The sequence below is a fragment of the Tachypleus tridentatus genome, chromosome 9 (genome assembly GCF_004210375.1).
Source record: "Tachypleus tridentatus isolate NWPU-2018 chromosome 9, ASM421037v1, whole genome shotgun sequence".
NCBI lineage: Eukaryota > Metazoa > Arthropoda > Merostomata > Xiphosura > Limulidae > Tachypleus > Tachypleus tridentatus.
This window is the reverse complement of record NC_134833.1, coordinates 40,120,800-40,139,229: the sequence shown is the minus strand read 5'-3', so window position 1 is coordinate 40,139,229 and position 18,430 is coordinate 40,120,800. Positions and strand designations below refer to the sequence as shown.

The 18,430-nt window shown below is 35.3% G+C and overlaps 1 protein-coding gene across 2 annotated transcripts in view; it reads right to left on the bottom strand.

Annotated features, from left to right (window-relative positions):
- The window catches only part of LOC143225111 (uncharacterized), a 63,151-nt gene extending 46,557 nt beyond the window's left edge, over positions 1 to 16,594 (bottom strand). Inside the window, exons 1-4 of one of the 2 annotated variants that reach the window (XM_076453898.1) lie at positions 16,466 to 16,594; positions 14,410 to 14,505; positions 8,372 to 8,443; positions 51 to 223 (exon numbers count right to left, since the gene is read on the bottom strand). In XM_076453898.1, coding sequence (XP_076310013.1) covers positions 51 to 223; positions 8,372 to 8,443; positions 14,410 to 14,460 — 296 coding nt within the window. In that variant the 5' untranslated portion in view covers positions 14,461 to 14,505; positions 16,466 to 16,594. The remainder of the gene's footprint in view (positions 1 to 50; positions 224 to 8,371; positions 8,444 to 14,409; positions 14,506 to 16,465) is intronic. The other variant, XM_076453899.1, reaches the window with a different exon arrangement.
- Between the last annotated feature and the right edge of the window lie 1,836 nt (positions 16,595 to 18,430).

Sequence of the window (18,430 nt, the reverse complement as noted above, 5' to 3'; positions counted from 1 at the left end):
ATAAGAATGCAGCCTATTGAATTTTTTTTTAATTTTTAGAGTGTCCTTACGCCTGTTGTTCCAGTTCTTTTTGACTTTCTTCCAATTCCTGGACTTTCTTCTCCAGCTTTTCCAATTGCTCGGTCTTCACCTGGTAATTCTCCATGACATGCTTCTTCTCGTACGTCTGAATCTCGTTCTCCATCTCAAGATACTTCTCTAGAGTCTCTGCCGACAACTCCACCTACGTCGACAAACATAGAAGACAAACAGTATCTACTTACCTGGCTCTCTTAACTAATTATTTGACAATCAGTCTTTCTATCCATCTATATATCTGTCAGCCCGGCATGGCCAGGTGGTTAAGGTGTTCGATTCCCGCTCTGATAGTCACGCATTCGAATCTCCCTCCCACCTACCTACTTGCTCTTTCAGCCATGAGGGTGTTATAATGTGATGATCAATCCTACTATTCGTTGGCAAAAGAGTAGCCCAAGGGTTGCCGGTGGATGGTGATAACTATCTCCTTTTCTTGTAGTCTTTGGAAAAACGTTTAAGCATAACTATTTTCTTTCAAACGTTTCTTCTGCAAAGCCTTTTGGTTAAATTAGCTTAACTGTACAGGTTTGTTTTTAAATCAGTTTAAAACATTTTGTTATAGCAATATGGAAAACATTTAACTAGTTGTTAAACTAAAGTTTAGTTGTTTTGTTAGACATTAATTCTTAACCTTTCCTGAACCTCAACCTTAAATTGAATTTTCTTTTCACTCTTTAAGCTTTATTTTGAATTTTCATATTACAGGTTTGAAGTTAACTCACGGAGAAGAGGGCACACCAAATATATAAAAGCTGTCGAATGCAGTATTTACTTTTATTTTAATCAGCTCAACACACACACTCCATTGAACCCTTGTCCCTTTTTCGTTATTGCGTTACCGTTTTCTTTTGTTTTTTCCTTTTGTAAATAAACATTTTCGTACTTGCTTAGCTTGTTGACTCTTTCTCTTAGATAATCATGTTTGCAATTCCTAAAGATCATTATAATCTGTGGTACAGAATTTTCCATGCAGTTAGCAGATTTTAAAAAAATTGATATTAGTAGCCAAGTAGAGAAAATGTCGGTGCTGTGACTAAGAATGTTTGTATTGTGGTATATTGTATTCTCTTTGAGGATTTAGATAATGTAGTTTTAGCACAGGGCAACAGGGCAGGTCAAGAAGGTGCTAAAGCAGAAAAGTCTACAGAAAGAGTAGTCAACTTTAGAGGAAGTTTTTTCTGGAATTTTAAAATTCTTCTGATGCTATGAATATCGTCGACAAATATAACCCTGCAACCAAGAACCTGAAATAAAGAGCTACCTGGAAATTTTCAAATGTCTTTCACACCTCTTCTCCTGAGGTTAAGCCCTGGATGTATAGAAGTGCCTGAGTGATTTAGGCTTACTGGAACCAAGAATTTTCAAGACTGAATGATATGGTCTCTGAAGGACCTAAGACATCCACTGGCAAGGATAGCACAGTTAAACTCTGTTTTAGGCTGCCTACAAGAGAGAAAAGCTCCACCAGCATCAGTTTTTCACTTAACAGGTAGGTGAAACCAGTGACGACAAATGGGGAGTGGTGGGAGTCTTTTTGGGAAGAGAATCAGGAGTGTAGTATTGATGAATAATAAAACTAACCAACGTGAACTGTCCCACAAGGAGGTTGGACAACTGCCCAGTTGTTTGAATTACTGTTAATGTTAACTGTCCCATCAACAACTGCTAATACGGGCCATTCTATTAACAGGTGGGACTGGGACAGCACCTCAAACTAGCAAGAATAAGAGTTGGGGATGAAACAAGAAGTGTCTCTGAGCGTGAAAGCACTTGAGATGCAATGCTGACTGACAAGCGCCTAGAAAGGAAAATCATGATATATGAGTATGGAGTTCATCCCTACTGAGGTATGGATTATGTGTAAACCAAAGAGTTTATACAACTGGAAGATGAAGAGAATTCCGGCATATTATCTGTGGGCAACTTCAGGTAACAAAGTCAATACATACTGTGTAAAGCGTATGGCTTCTGAAACCTACCTACTCAATGTCTTTGCCATGGTCTACCAGGGTAAAATCTGGGTCGAGGTCACGTGATACCAGAGACTATGCCAAACAGATCTTCACCCCAAAATACAAGGAACAGTCATGGAAGCCCAGTACATTTAGTTAGTACTCGCAAAGGAATGAATTAATGTAAAAAACTAAGACAGTAAAAATAATATTACTGGCAAGTAAGTTTTGGGTTTAATAATGTAGTTTAGCTAAATTCTGCTGGGAAATGTTTATTTTGTGAGGCTTGCAAAGCTGATGAGATGCGCCACTCATTGATGGCAGCAAATGAGCAAATCATATCTTGTAGAATTTAGTTTATGGAAGTATCACATGAAAGTTACTATGGTGATGATGCACATGTCAGAGACAATCTGTCAAAAGTTACTAATGTATGTGATGGCGTGTAGAAGTTACAGCCTAACATGCAAAGATGCATTTGTGATTATATGTATGCTAGGTGTGAAATTGTACATGTACCAATCCATGATTCACTCATTAAGCATGTAACAGAGAATTCAAATTTGAGTGAGAATATTAGAATTTGACATAAGTGTTGAATAATGTTATACACTTCATTGTCGGGGATGGCCTGAAATGCATTGTGTGAAAAACTAGAGCGCACTTGTTTTCCAATAAGCTTGTTTAAATGCTTTAGTTTATACCAGTAGTGCACAATCTTTTTGAGTCAAGGGCCACAAACAGACTTCTCGTAACCGTTGGGGGCCACAAAAAAGTGAAGATTAAAATCGTCCCACAGTTGTTTCACACAAGATGGACATCACATTTAAGAACACACAAATAACGATTACGTCAAAGAGTTTGCACATTATTCTAAGAAATATTATGATACGTCAACTGTCACAAAGTCAGTGCGATGGATAGTGCTGCATGTCATGTATTAGCTCAGAAATGTCCGGCTTGATGTTTAACATTGAAAGACGCAAGACTGCTTCCAGATAATCATTAGTCAGCTGATTGCGAGTGTTGTTATTGTTCAGTTTCATATTCAAGAAAGTCTGTTCGCAGCAGTACGTGCTGCCAAAGATGCTGGTGTTGACAAATGCGTTCTCTTTCAGATTAGCAAATGTATCAGGTAACGTTTTGTAGAAGTCAAGCAAACTGTTTTCTCGGTAAATAGCACGCAGTTCATCACATGCCTGGAGATCAGTAAGTTCGAGCTGATATTCTGCTGATAAGTCGTCCACTGACACACTGAACGGATCAGCAAAAAGTTTCATCAACAATCTGCATTGGTCAAAGTCATGAAACTGTGAGTTGAAGGATTGAATCAAGATATCTAGCTTCCCAGCATAAACTTGTGTGCCAATGTCCTGATTCTTCTGTAGCTGTGATTGAAAAGTGAGAAAGTGCACAAAGTTGCCTGATGCTGCTTGCTGCCGGAACAACTGCAACTTTGTCCTGAAAGCCGAAACGTAATTTGCAAGCTGACAGACAAGCTGATTTTGCAACTTCAAATTAGATCATTCAAGTGTTGTGTCAAGTTGACCAGAAAGGTCAAATCAGCTTGCCATGCTGGATCAGTCATGGAAATCACTTCTGTGTCTTTGCTCTTGCTTCTGAGGAATTCTATCACCTCATCAATCAACTTCCAGAATCTTCTAAGCATCTTCCCTCTACTCAGCCAGCGTACTTCACAGTGATACACAAGGTCACCATAGTCTACATCAATTTCTTCAAGAAGACTTTGAAACTGACGGTGATTGAGCCCTCGTGATTTGATGAAATTAATGGTTTTCGTCACTAATGCCATCATTGCCTGAAAACCAAGTTCTTTACTGCACAGTTTATGTTGTGAATAATACAGTGCAACTTCACCAACTGTCTGTTCTGCTTTCCTCGATGCTTCATCAACAGTGCTACCAGCCCGCTATTTTCTCCGGTCATAGCTAGTGCTCCATCAGTTGTCACACTTACCAGTTTCAGTCGTACTGTCTTCTCGAATAGAGCAGACCCAGTTGTCTGACCCTTCATGGAACCCATGCTGATTAGTTTCTCTGTAATATCAAACGATGACGACACACCACGAACAAAAACTAGTAGATGTGCTGTTGAACTGATGTTAGTCGACTCGTCTGCTGCCAAAGAGAAGTAGACAAAGTTAGCTGCTTTATTTGTAAGCTGCCTTGTCACGTCTGCTGAGAGGTGTGAAATTCTTCGTTGAGCTGTCATACGATTCAAAGCCACCGTCTGTAGCTTGCGAACTGCTTCCGGACACAACTTTTCCGATGCAGTAATCATATAATGTTTGACAAAATCACCATCAGTGAACGGTTGGACAGATTTTGCTATCCTCAACGAAATATCGTAACTGACATCACATGCTGCATCTAAATCTGCTGACTGCTTTGGGAAAACGTTTTGCTGGTGATTCAGTGACCGCCGCAGAGATTTAATTCGAGCTGTTCGTTCATCACCGACAATGCTGTGGAAATCTTTATGCTTTGACTCATAATGACGCTTTATATTGGATACCTTCGCCACTGCTACTGTCGAATGACACAGCAGACAAATCACGTTCTTCTGTTTTTGAACAAAACAGTATTGCGCAGTCCAATCATCATAAAACTGCCTGCTTTCGTCGTAAACTTTTCTTTTACGATTAGCTGCCATTTTGTTACGAAATAATATCAAAATAGGGCTCATAAGTAAATCTCGAAGAACAATTGGAACGCATGAGATTTCGTAATTACGGAAATATTACGTCATTGCGCCAATAATTAAATGCCTATGCATTAACAAGATTTGCTTATTAAATTTTCTTTATTGTTCGACACAAATTTGGAACCATCCAATATCTAATCTAATGCATATTCTTTTATAGCGCTTAATCTTCGCGCAGGTGCGAACTCTTTATGTTTGACTTGGCCGTTAGACATCGCGGGCCAGACATTGTGCACCACTGGTTTATAACATGTGGCATGTACTAGGTTTTTGGAAATAGAATGTTCAAACCTCACAGTTGACCTGTGTTTTGGAAATGTTCGTCGGCAACGTTTTAGTTGGAATGAGCTCGAAATTTGCATATGAAAAGTGAATGTTATAAACAATGCAGCTGGTGTAACAAATATAAACTTGATGTAACTAGGTTTTGTTTGATTGGCAGATTGAAACATTCAAAGTATGCAACTTTCTGAAGCTTCTAAGCATTCTTTTAAAGCGAATAAAAATGTGTTCTGTGCATGATTGCTAGAAGCAAAGAGTAACATCTTCACGTACTTAATTTGTGCCTGAAGGGTGTAGACAGAGACAAGATGTTGGTGTCATTGAGTTTTAACAGTATAAGTAGCTAGGTTAACGTCCAAGCAGCGTTTGATCTGGTGTTGCTAACATTTGTAAATAACTACATTGTTGTCTCTCCCCCACTGTTTTCTTCTGGATCCAGGTTCACTTGGTTTAATGACAATATAATAGTGGAAGGAATTTGGCAGAGTTACCTGATATCTATGAACTAGAATACCTTATATCAAATGAATTGTTTCCAGGTAGCATATGTAATATTCTAAAGCTAAATTAAGCATGACAACATATAAGCTTATAGACACGGAGTTTGACCAAGGTTTCAGTTTTAGTTTTCACACTTGAGTTGGTGGTATTTTCTTCAGTCAGTATAACTAAGTTTCTCTGGCCAGTTGGAGCTCATCTCGATGTGTATTTTGTATCCTGACCTGTCTAAATTAAAATTCACAAATCTGGTGGCTTTAGTACATTTCAAACTGCCAGTTGACATAATTTTATTGCTACTCAACTCAAAAAACTGATAAAAGTCACAGATGGCGCTAGTGTTTAATACTTCCTTTTTTATTTTAGTGATGCTGTCGAGTTTCCCATGCTGCTTTCCACACTTGGGACTGGACTTAGGTTTACGCTGTCATAGCTGATAAATAAGAATGAATTGTTGAGTAATACGTCTAACATATGGGATCTGAAGACAGTGCAAATACATTTAACTATATTGACTTTATAGCATCACACGACAACACCAGCTGCCTTACCACTAAATGCAATGACCACAGAACCAGAGAGTAATTTTCATTCAAACCCACCATGCCCAGTGTGTCGGTCATTTGCATGGGGACCCGCTGAGCCTTGAACTAAAGATAAGACAAAATGTTACAGTAACAAATCGCAGCACACCAGAAATATTCAGTTACATTGGAAGATTTAATTTCAGTGCTTCTTTAAGTAAGTATGTGTGTGTTTTTCTTGTAGCAGAGTCACATCGGGCTATCTGCTGAGCCCACCTAGGGGAATCGAAACCTTTATTTTATTTCGCGTTGTAAATCCGTAGACTTACCGCTATACTGGCGGGGGGCTAAGTAAATACCTTCAACTTTTTGCGTCAACTGTATATATATAAGGATCTAGTAATTTTGTATATGTGCTTATTTATTTAGCGTTTACACTTTTGATTTATTAAATTATTTATGTATTGTATATAGACATGTGTGTGTGTTTAGAGTTCTTTAAGTTAAGGTATAGATTTAAGGATTTCACGTGCACTTGTACAAGCATATATGTTTAGGTTCAAGAATTTTAATTTGTTTTCTGTAGTGTGTATATCAAGTTTTGTATTAAAATTAAGTTATTTTGAGAGAGTCCTAAATGTATGTATGTAAGTTTTTTTTGTTGGGTAACATTGTGCTCTCATAGAATTATTAATTATAGTTTTATTTTGACTTTTAATTGGAAATGTTATTCTGAGGTGTAATCTTCTTAATAAAATGGTTTATGTTGGCTTCTCTTTTTATGTTTATCTGAGTATTTTAAGAGCTACTGTTTTTTCATGTCCAAGGGTATTTATTAATGGCTTTCGATGGTGAAAGCTAGATATTTTACGTGTTTAAAATTTTTATTTTGTTTTTAGTTTTATCGCTTATGCCTAATTTGTTATACTAAGGGGTATCTGTGATGTGATAGATTATTCTCTCCTAAAGGGAATAGGTGGGTTGTAAACCACATTTTTTGTTTTGTACCTAATTAAGTAGGTAAGGCAGCTAGTCATCACCACCCACCGCCATTCTTGGGTTACTCTTTTAGCAACGAATAGTTGGGTTTATTATCATATTATAACGCCCCTACGGCTGAAACAGCGAGTATGTTTGGTGTGACGGGAATTTGAATTCAAGACACTCAGACTGCGAGTCGATTGCCCTACTCATCTGGCCATGCCAGGCCAACGTGTGTTTGATAATTTATCTACAAGTGGTTTACCAAAGCAAGGTGAATTCTATAGATTCTTGAGTAGCGCACTCTTACATTTTGAGTTTTGTGTAGTTCTATATTTAGGGACAATCAGATCAGCCTGAAGCTAAAGGAGGGAAGAGGTGTAGTAAAGGATAGTGTTATGTACATACTTTCTCCAGCTAAGGTGTATTTTTTTCAAAAGTATTTTTTCAAAAATCCTATTTGGATGCATAGATTTGCCAAAGTAACACTTTCCCTGTCTTGAGAAAATTTCCTGTTGATGAAATGGGTAAATATCAGGGATAGTTGTGTCCACGAGCTTAACCCTCAGTGGACATAACTCTTGAATGTAAGACATGATTCGGATGCAAACTTGTCTTTGTTTTTGTGTTTTGTTTCTTTTCATATAAAGCAAAGGTTTCTTCCGTAAGAAAAAATAACTTTTAAGCTGATTTTACTTTATTTGAATCTTTCATTTATTTTGAAAAATCTTTTGGTTAAGTTAACTAACTTGTGCAGCTTTTACATTTATTATTAAATTTAACACTATTTTTTGTTAAAGCGATTTGGATTAGGCTAAACTTAAAGTTTAGTTCTTTTGTTAGACATTAGTATAAAAAGTTTCTAAGTTGCAAATTTAATTTAGATATAATTTTCACTTTGTTTAAGCTTAACATTTTGGGTTTTTTTCATAGTGCAGGTTTTAGTTTAACTTGCAGTGAAATACACCAAACTAGTCAAAACTTATGAATAAAGTTTTCACTTTTACTCCTATCAGTTCGACATTCACCACTGACCACTTGCCCCTTTTTTCGTATGAAAAAAATATTTTTGAAACTATAGATTCGAGTCTTTCTTTAAATTATCCCAGTTCTATATTATAGAGACCATTTTACTTTATAGTCGTGTATTCTCTGAACCTCAGGTCTGAGTGTTCTGTGAGAAAATATTTACCAGAAACACTGCATTTCTAATACAATCCAAAGAAAACAAAAATAGGAGTAAGAAAATGGTGAAATGTAGAAAAAAGAAAAGAAGAGAGAATGGATTAAGGAAACATGAAGAATACTTATCACAATAATGAACATGCTTACATGTATTGTCTCGTCTTGCAACGCCAATGGAGAAGGGCTTGATCCAACATCGTTCACATTGCTGGGAGAATCCTATGAAAAGTGAAGTTTATGTTAGTTCTACAGAGACATTTTTATTTTACCAAAACTTAAATGTTTAACATGTAAACGTTTTTTGTAGTTGCCATTAGTTATAGTTAACAAGAGAGCCAAGAACTGCCAATATTATCATCTGCAGAAGATCAGACAAACATTAGCGAATTGATGACTTAACTATTTTGTTAAACCATTCTTTTTGCCAGTATTGCATACAAAATCAAAAACTGTTATTTCTCGTCAGTATAATTAAATGGTCGAAAAAGCTTATAGTATTTGTAACTATCATTTATATTTGGAATAAAACTTAATTAGCGGCATGTTTTTAAGAGATTAAAATATATTTTAATAAAAACACTAACAATATACTTTAACTTTTGTTACATCCATTTAATAAAATTATCAGTATATAGTTTCTGTGCATTCAAAGGCTTGGTATGATCTAATGGTTAGCAAGCTTGCCTTGCAATACGAGGGTTAAGAAATCGGAACCTGTCGTTGAACATGATATCCCTTTCAGTCTTTTGAGCATTATAATGTAACGGTCAATCCTAGTATTTATTGGTAAAGACTAACCCAAAAGCAAGTAGTAGGTCGTGTTGAGCAGATGTCTTTTCTTTAGACTATCACTTCTAAATTAGGGATGGTTATAGCAGAGAGACCACGAGTAGCTATGTGCCAAATTCAAAAAAGAACCAGTTTACGGTATTATATTATTTAAATTAATCACATCAAAAGGAAAACTTAAAATACTAATTTATAATTTTTAACATTTTCTTTCACGTGGGTCATGTTTAAAAGAATAATTATGACACGCTTGATTTTCCCAATGACATAATCGTAATATTTACAGTTTATAACGCTTAAATTCGAGGTTCAGTTTGAGCGCAGGCACAGCACAACTAGTCTGATGTATAGCTCAGTGCCAAAACAAAACCAACCACCGATTAATTAACTTCAGTAGCAGTAGGTTAATTCTTCCTACAGTGTCTCAGCAGGTATGTTTGGTGAGGGCTTCTAGTGTTAAACATTGGGTTTTAATACCTACAGTTAGCACTGTACAGATAACTTCTTGTGTACGTTTCTACTTAACGGTCAACAAGCACGATAAGAGTCGTACGTATAAACAAGTGGTTTACTCTTTTTTTTCTTTGTTAAATTTAAACAATAGGCAGACGTAGTTTACGAGTAGTCTATTCGGTTGATTTATTAAGAGAAATTAACTGTAACGTTTAATTATTTTCAACTACCATAGGTATTATTTCAGTAATACGTACAATTGCTTTTAATGCTTCTGAGATATATTAGTATATATATTTTGGTTGAAAAACTTTTGAAAGTTTTCTTATTTAATTTTCCTTGATACTAGAGCACCGATTGTTTGATTCTTTGCTTACTTTCAAATATTTGCGCTCGTTTCATCAAGGTCTATCTGCGGTAGTTTAAGATGATAGAGCAGAAAGAAAACAGTTAGTCAATAGTACTCGCCGCCAACTTTTGTTTGATTAATTCATTAAAAAAATGATACACAGGTACAATTAAAAAATTGATAATTGTTTAGCTTATCTTTGAAGTTGTGTTTAAACAGAAAGGGTTAAAAACATTTGCAATATTAATACATAGTTTATTTTTATAACCTTTTATTTATTATTGATTTTTCCACAAAAAAAGCAGTTTATTAAAATATATGTACCTTTAATTACAGCAACCTGCATTAAATGCAAAAATATTCGAAATATTTTTAATGTGCAAAATATTTCAGTTTCGGACGTTAAGGGTTAAATTATACAATTTTGTCGCAATTAACCTTTAATACAATAGTATTTTTGATCCAACATGAACTAATTTTATTCCATATGCTCAAGTTTCTTGATAGAAAATGAAATGCGGGTGTATCGAGCCAGGTGTTCAGCTAATATGTTTTCTCAAACCTATGATATTTAGGGCTAGCGTTGAACCGATTATGTTTTATTTTTGGTTTTCTCGAACTTTCAATTAGTTAGAATTACCATGAACATTACAAACGTAACCAATCACTATGGAGTCCTTTTAATTTTAATATAGGGCGTGTATAATACTGAAACGTTAGATCTTCTAACATGACTTTTCTGCAAGCCATTACGAGCACCTGCCTTCATAATAAAGTGATCAATACGTCCTTGATAAGTAGCAGTGTTTCTAATAGATCGCAACTGGCTTTTAAACTTCTTGAAACTGAAAGATAATCAACAAAAGTTAAGGCGCCATGCGGGGAAGGGGACTTTAGGGGGTTTTGGCAGTCTAGTTTGTTTTGGGTTTATTTTTAATTTCGCGCAAAGCTACACCAGGGCTACCTAAGCTAGCCGTCCCTAATTTAGCAGGGTAAGACTAAAAGAAAAGCAGCTAGTCATCATCACCCACCGCCAACTCTTGGGCTACTTTCTTACCAACGAATAGTGAGATTGACCGTCACATTATAACGCCCCCACGGCGGAAAAGGTCAGCACATTTAGTGTGACGGGGATTCGAACCCGCGACCTTCGATTACGAGTCGAACGCCTTAACCACCTGGCCATGCCGAGCCTGCAGTTTAGTTTAAATCCTGTGTACTCTCCCAATTTTAAATTCCAAACCGAAATTTTAAACAAATCTATGAAAAATACAAATCACAATCTGAAATAAAATACAATTAAAGATAAACACAGTAATAATACGTTGTTCAGACGCAAAAGTTTTTAACGCGTTAATAATAATGATATAAATACCAATATTTTTAAAATATCCAGTGAAACTAAATTCGTGCCATTGTTTCGTAGCAATGCGCTGTCGCCGTATTATTTATTAATTAATGTTTAGTGACGTGTAATTATGGTGAATACGAGTTAATTAATTTATAATACCTTTTTCAAAATCTGCACCATACCCCTTAAATAAATGGGATTCCCTTCTCCATTATGCCAAATCTGCCATCGGAATGGAGTTATTACGATCAAAGTTCAAACACGAGACATTACTACAAACGTCATTTTTATACGTGTATACCTTTACCTAATAATACCAAGTTATCAATAAAATAATCGGGAAATTATACTCTCAAGAGTCGTGGTTATATCAAATTGTCCAGAAATAAATGTCAGTTTTGAACTGCAGAGTTTGGAAAAGTATAAACCAGTGTTGTAAAACATCAAAGTTAGCACCATTTGCTTCAACACACTTTTATAAACTTGTAACAATACTGTTTATGCCCCTGCTGTAGAAATCAAAGTTTCTATGGTCAATGAACTTCCTGAAACCTTCTTCTGTAACTGCCTGGTTTTGAAATCGTTTATTGTTCAAAAAGTGGTCAAAGTGTTCGAAAAAATGAAAATCTTTAGGGGAAAAGTCTGGGAATGAGGTGGATGAGGCAGACCCTCGATTCCCAATTCGTTCAATTTTTGAAGCGTCATCCTTGACAGGTCTCATAACGCCGATTTTGTTGATCTTCTGTCAGCTCATGCGGACCCCACATATCCAACTTTTTATTCTTTCCAATCGCATTCAGGTGGTTGGTAATGCTTAATTTGATTGTGCCTAGCTTTTCTGCAAGTGCACTCACTGTTGTGAGGGTCTGTCTTAACTGCTTCCCTTAGTGTGTTTTCATTTAAAGATGGCTTCCGTCCACGACCTGCGTGGTTTACAAGACTTTCATTTCCATGTCGAAACCTATGGTACCAACGCTGGATTGTACGTTCAGTAACAGATTCATGGCTGAATGCCTGATTGATGTTCCGTATAGTTTCGGTAGTTTTCGACCAAGTTTGAAGTCGTAGAGAAAAATCAGACGAAAGTCCTTCTTTCCATGCTCCTTGGGAGTTGCAAAACTTACTATGAGTAGAGTTGAAACAGAGGCCAATTAAGACACTTTGTAAGCAACAAACTTTGTATTAAACAAACCAATAATAAGTTACTCAATATTTAGTCTCTGAATGTCATTGTGAGAATTCCGACATTTATTTCTAATAAAAAACCTGATAAACGTTGCAATTACCTGAAAAATCAAATCAGGGTGTGTTTATGTATATATAGACACACACACACACCTTTTAACCGTAAGCCTTGAACAAAATTGACGGTAGATTCAATCGAAATATATTAATGTTCCTACACTGCGAATATTTTCCGTATATATATATATATATATATATATTCTAGAACACCATAGAAAATTTGATATAAAGAACCACTTGGAATACAACAGGAAATACTACACATTATAAACGAACAGTGTAAATCTGTTTGAAGAACAAAGTTTACAGTTCTAAACATTTTCAAAAATGGTTGAATAAGGTAAAAAAAATACTTATGTCTGTTTTGACTGTAAAGTACTTTATTAATAACACTATGTAACAAAATTTTACTTTTTCTTGTTCCTGGGCAAAAAGTGTTATTTTCCAATTGCTTATGCCAAAAGTAAATGGAAAAGACCTATTTTTCTCTTTAAACTTTGCTTTTGTGACCTGGGTAATGAAATTTTCAAATTCGCTCATTTTCCAGAACATTCCAGGTAGATTCAGTGCTGAGTAGCTGATAGAAAATTTTCTCTAACTTACAAGAACTTTCTACAATGTTATAGAATTTACGAGAATTTTTAACAACCTTTTAGAATTTTCTAGAACTTTCCCTAGTAATATATATACAGGGGGTCACCACTCACCACTTCAGTTTAATTCTAGCTGCCTAAGTGAACACACAGACCTACCTGATTTTATCAGAGGTGACATCAAGAAGCTGCAAGCATTCTATAGAAACATCCTGAAACCTCAAAGCTATGCTGCTTCATAATGGGAATAAGTGTCCGTCTCTTCCCTCAAAGAGGAATACAACAGCTTCAAGACGTTGCTAGAAGCCTTGAAGTATGATGAGTATGGCTGGGAGGTTATCGGAGACTTCAAAATGGTGGCATTCCTGATAGGTCTCCAAGAATACTTTACCAAGTTTTCCTGTTGTCTTTGTCTTTGGGACAGCAGGGACACCAGGGATACCACAGCGCACTAAAATAGGAAGCACTGGCCACAACGGACCGAGTTCTTTGTGGGAAGGCACAATGTCAAGTGTGAGCCACTTGTGGACCTCTAGAAGGTGTTGTTCCCACCATTGCACATAAAATTGGGTCTTATGAAACAATTCGTCACAGCTCTTGATAAGGAGTCTGCAGCCTTCAAGTATTTTCGAGACTTCTTCTCTAAGCTGTCTGAGGCAAAGATCAAAGCTGGTGTCTTTGTTGGACCACAAATAAAGAAAATCCTGGAGTGCACAGAATTCCCCAAGAAGCTCAGTAGAAAGGATAAAAAAGCTTGGGGCAGCTTTGTCGCAGTAATTTGGGGCTTCTTGGGCAATCACAAGGCCAAATATTATGTAGAACTGGTTGAGGCTCCGGTGAAGAACTACGATAAAATGGGCTGCAGAATGTCCCTGAAAGTCCATATCCTTGACGCTCATCTTGTTAAATTCAAGGAGAACATGGAGGCATACTCAGAGGAGTAAGGCGAGCGCTTCCACCTAGATATACTGGACTTTGAACACCGCTATCAAGGAGCGTGTAACGAAAACATGATGGAAACTATATTTGGGGGCGATACGTGAAAATGATTTACAATATAGTCGCAAATCGCGAAAAACTTCTCACTTCTAAACATTTCTGTATAACTTTAGTATAAATACATGTAAATCTTGATTCATACGTTGTTTTTTCAGACCTTATGTAAATGAAAATGTGCAAATTTACCCATTTTTACATAGAATATAGGTTAATTTCTACATTTCGTTATCCAGGTCACAAAAGCAAAGTTTGAAGTGAATAATGACCACTTTCTGTACTTTTACAACATAAGCAATTGAGAAATAACACACACTATCCAGGAACAAAATTTGCGTTACATAGTGTAATTATTAATACGCACATCTAAATCGTAATTCGATATAGTTACTTCAATGGTTCAACTCACCACTGGCGGGTTTAAAGGTTGAGAAACGTGGTTACTGCTACCACAACCCATGATTCTTAGTTACTACAAACGCTGTCTTACCAATGGGAAAAAAACCTGAAAAAGTAACATGTTTAGAACCATACGTTTTATTATATTTCTATAAATGATTTATCTTATTCGAAATTATTGAGATGTTAGGCTTTAAATGATAAACTCATTCACCTATTTTTAAGTGTTATGTGAACGTAGTTTATTCCTTCTTTAATGTTAAACTTTTCAGTTCCTTATCTACTTTGCTTATTTAGGTTCATTTATCAAATTTTATTTGATAGAGGAATATGTTATTTATGATGTCTTATTGTCAAAGGCAAGTTTATAATGAAATTTGAATAAACTATCGTTACTAACATAAATCATACAACATACCATATTCGCTCTTATATCCTACAATCGCTCTTCTGTGCTTTTTAATAAATAGTTTATTGGGAATTAATCATGGTCTTATCTACTGTTCATAACTCCTAACTATTTACGTTTATTATCATTCCCACCAGATGGAAATGTGTTATTTTCACTGATGTGTATTTGAGAACAGTGTAACTCGAAACTTTTCTATCTGATTTTGATCGAACTTGGAATAAAGGTCATGTATTTTCTGAAGACTAAAAATAAACTTTTGGTGAATGTACGTTGGTAACAGGACCTGAATCACGAATACACAGTCCGACACTGGTATTGTGTATATATTGCAAGGCCACGAAGAATATCTGTCTCCGTCATTAATTTTGTGGCATCACGCAGACATTTCTTGAAAAACGTGTATGTAACACGCGAATTATGTAACTTTAATATTATGTAACATCGCAATATAAATAAGGATGATTTTTAAGTAAAGGGTAACAACTAACACATTTAATTTAAAAAAAATATATAAACCTTCACAACAGAAGTGTTCGCAAGACAGAACAGTGAAATGTTACCACTGGAAATCGAGCTCCTGAGACGAACAGTTAACCCAGTGGAATACAAAGACATATGGTTTGTTTGGTTTGGTTTTAAATTTTACGCAAAGCTACTCAAGGGCTATCTGTACTAGCCGTCCCTAATTTAGCAGTGTAAGACTAGAGGGAAGGCAGCTAGTCATCACCACCCACCGCCAACGATTGGGCTATATCTTTACCAACTAATATTAGAATTGACCGTTACATTATAACGCCCCCGTGCCTGAAATGGCGAGCATGTTTGGTATGATGGGGGATTCGAACCTGCGACCCTCAGATTACTAGTCAAGTGCCTTAACCACCTGGCCATGCTGTGCCGGTAAGGCATCTGGAAGATACAAATTATAAATTTCTTGTCCTCATACGATTTACTCCCAACTTAGGCCTACTATCTTTCGTATTTCTAAATATGAAAGATAATACATGCCTACTTAATAGTTTGATAAAAATGAATAGATAAAATATTGTAAAACCAGCATTATGAACTACATAATGTAGTTCATACAACTGCTGTATGAAATGAATACATATCACTAAATTGAAGTGGGTGGCATATGGCAAAAAAAATCGTTTAGCAAAAATATAAACTCCGAATTTACAAATAGTACAACCTCTAGTTCAGCGTCTCTTACTCTTATTTAACTGATTACAAGAGTAAAGTGGCAGCTTTAACTTAATAATTACCATCAGACAAAAACCAATAAATAGGAATGGTAATACGATTAGGCTTATCGATAAATGTTGATTTTCCTTTATTTTACTTAGTTTAAAAAGTGACACGAAGTCTGCAACTATTTTATTTTAATTTTACTTCTGACACATATGAATAATATGTGTGAAACACAAAATACACATAAGCAATCCAACAGCCTCAAATAAAAAAATTCTCAAATATCTTTAAGTCTCAGTTTCGTAATGAAATTTATTTTCTCAAAACATTTTAAACATAAACAATAACTTAATTTTACATGGCAAATATAGTGAAACAGAAAAACTAAAAAACATATTAAAAACAGACTAAAACTATCGAACTAAAAATTTTGTTTTTTAATGAAAAATAAAAAAACACTTACGTTTTCACCTTTTTTCTAAGAGTTTAAGACTAAACTTTCTTAGTATAGGCGTACAGACGTTCATGAGCGAATAAACAAATTTGTGTTATAATCTCTACAGCGGCAGGGCAGTTTGTTATTATCCTGTAAAGAAACATGTTGCTATGACGACATCTTAACAACCAAATTGATCAATGAATATTTTGTTAACATAATAGAGCGTTTGGATATTGAATGTCATGGCCTTTTGACCTTTTATTTGGAGGAATTATGATATAAGAACTGCCACTCTGGTAATGAGTGTTTTCCTATTCAATATCACGTTCCACTTGAACTATCATGAAAAATTATAATATAAATCAGCTACTTGTATTGTTCCTTCTTCACCTCTCCTGCAGTCCTTGGTGAGTATTTTCTAATTTTATTTTAACAAAAACAGTATCGTAAGTATGTAGTTAGTTTTATAAACTTATGCACACTTGTTTGTGTTTAATCTAAACCTATAAAAACTGTTTTTGTTACTGGTAGCAGAATTATTAAGGAAGATAATAATAAGAAAACACCTTAAAATGGCTTTGCCATTTACAGTATAAACTATATAACGACTTTAGCCTTATTATATTTTCTAATCCTACATCATGAATTGAATAAAGCAAGACCGGAAATGAAACAATACCTGCTGAGAGAACATGTTTCAAACTGAACTTTAAAAAAAACAAACACGTATAACTAATATAGTACAACGAACTATTTATGCACGTTATCTGCTGTTTATTTTTAACGCAAAGCTTGTTCAAAATGCTATTATTCGGTTTGGCACCATGTAATTTTACAATAAGTATAATAAAAACAACAACATTAGCACAGATGTATGTTTCAAACACATGTATGTTTTAAAAAACACTACAAACAATTTTAAACCATTTATCACTAGTACGTATGGTCAACTGTCTTCCAAACTTTGTATTTATAATCTAACGTCCTAATATATTAACTTAGCTAGTTTACACATACAAAAGTATCCTGAAACCCTTAATTCCTTTTTCTCTCAAAAATAAATTTCATATAATTTTGGTTAACTCTAATTGAAGCTTTTGGCAATGGCTTTTTATCTACTCATGTTCAAACTGCTGTCGTTTTTATGAGTAGATTTAGGGGAAAGCAAACAGTTACACAACGTGTCGTTTTAATGCTTCTAACTTTACAACTTCGTTATAAGGTGAGATTTCTTTGTAATAGTGGACGTGCCCACGATGGCACATTTTCGGACTTCACGATAACTAAGTGTTTATTAAGCGGAAAACCAAAAAAAAAAAAAACACAATTTTACTAAATAACGACACGTATATGTGCTTTTCTTATACTGAAAAAAATTAACTTGATTTTGCTTGGTATTTTAATTCACCTGGCATTTAATTACCACTAATTCAAGTGAAATCTACCTATTTCTGAATAATCCACTGACTTACATTCTTAACTTATATTCCAGTCTTCGATTATAAGCACAAAATGTTTTCAATCACCTCTGACTACCAGTAAACGTTTAGAACTCCGTGAATTCCTAGCTGTGGTATTACTCATTAACCATTCTTCGGTCTCCTAGAACCCATAAAATATTCACCGGCTTTGTTTAATTATGCTGATTAGAATAAAGGGTAGTGAGTTAGATGACTTTTGTTTACATTACTTGAAGTGCCGAGTTCGGCCCAGTGGTTAATGTGTTGTACTTTGGATCAGGAGCTCCGTGGACTGTGCCCAGTTATCGCCAAACAAAAGCCCATACTTTTCACCCTTTGAGTCTGTAGGTGTGTTATAAGACTGACAATCAAATCCTACTGTTTGAGTATAATAGTCTACGAACTAGCAATGGGAGGCGAGATTAGCTGCCCTTATTCTAGTCTATCACTTTAAAATTAGAAACGTATAGCTCAGGTAACGTTAATAGTTTTGCACTAAATTCAACAAAACTAAAAACCCGAATATAGT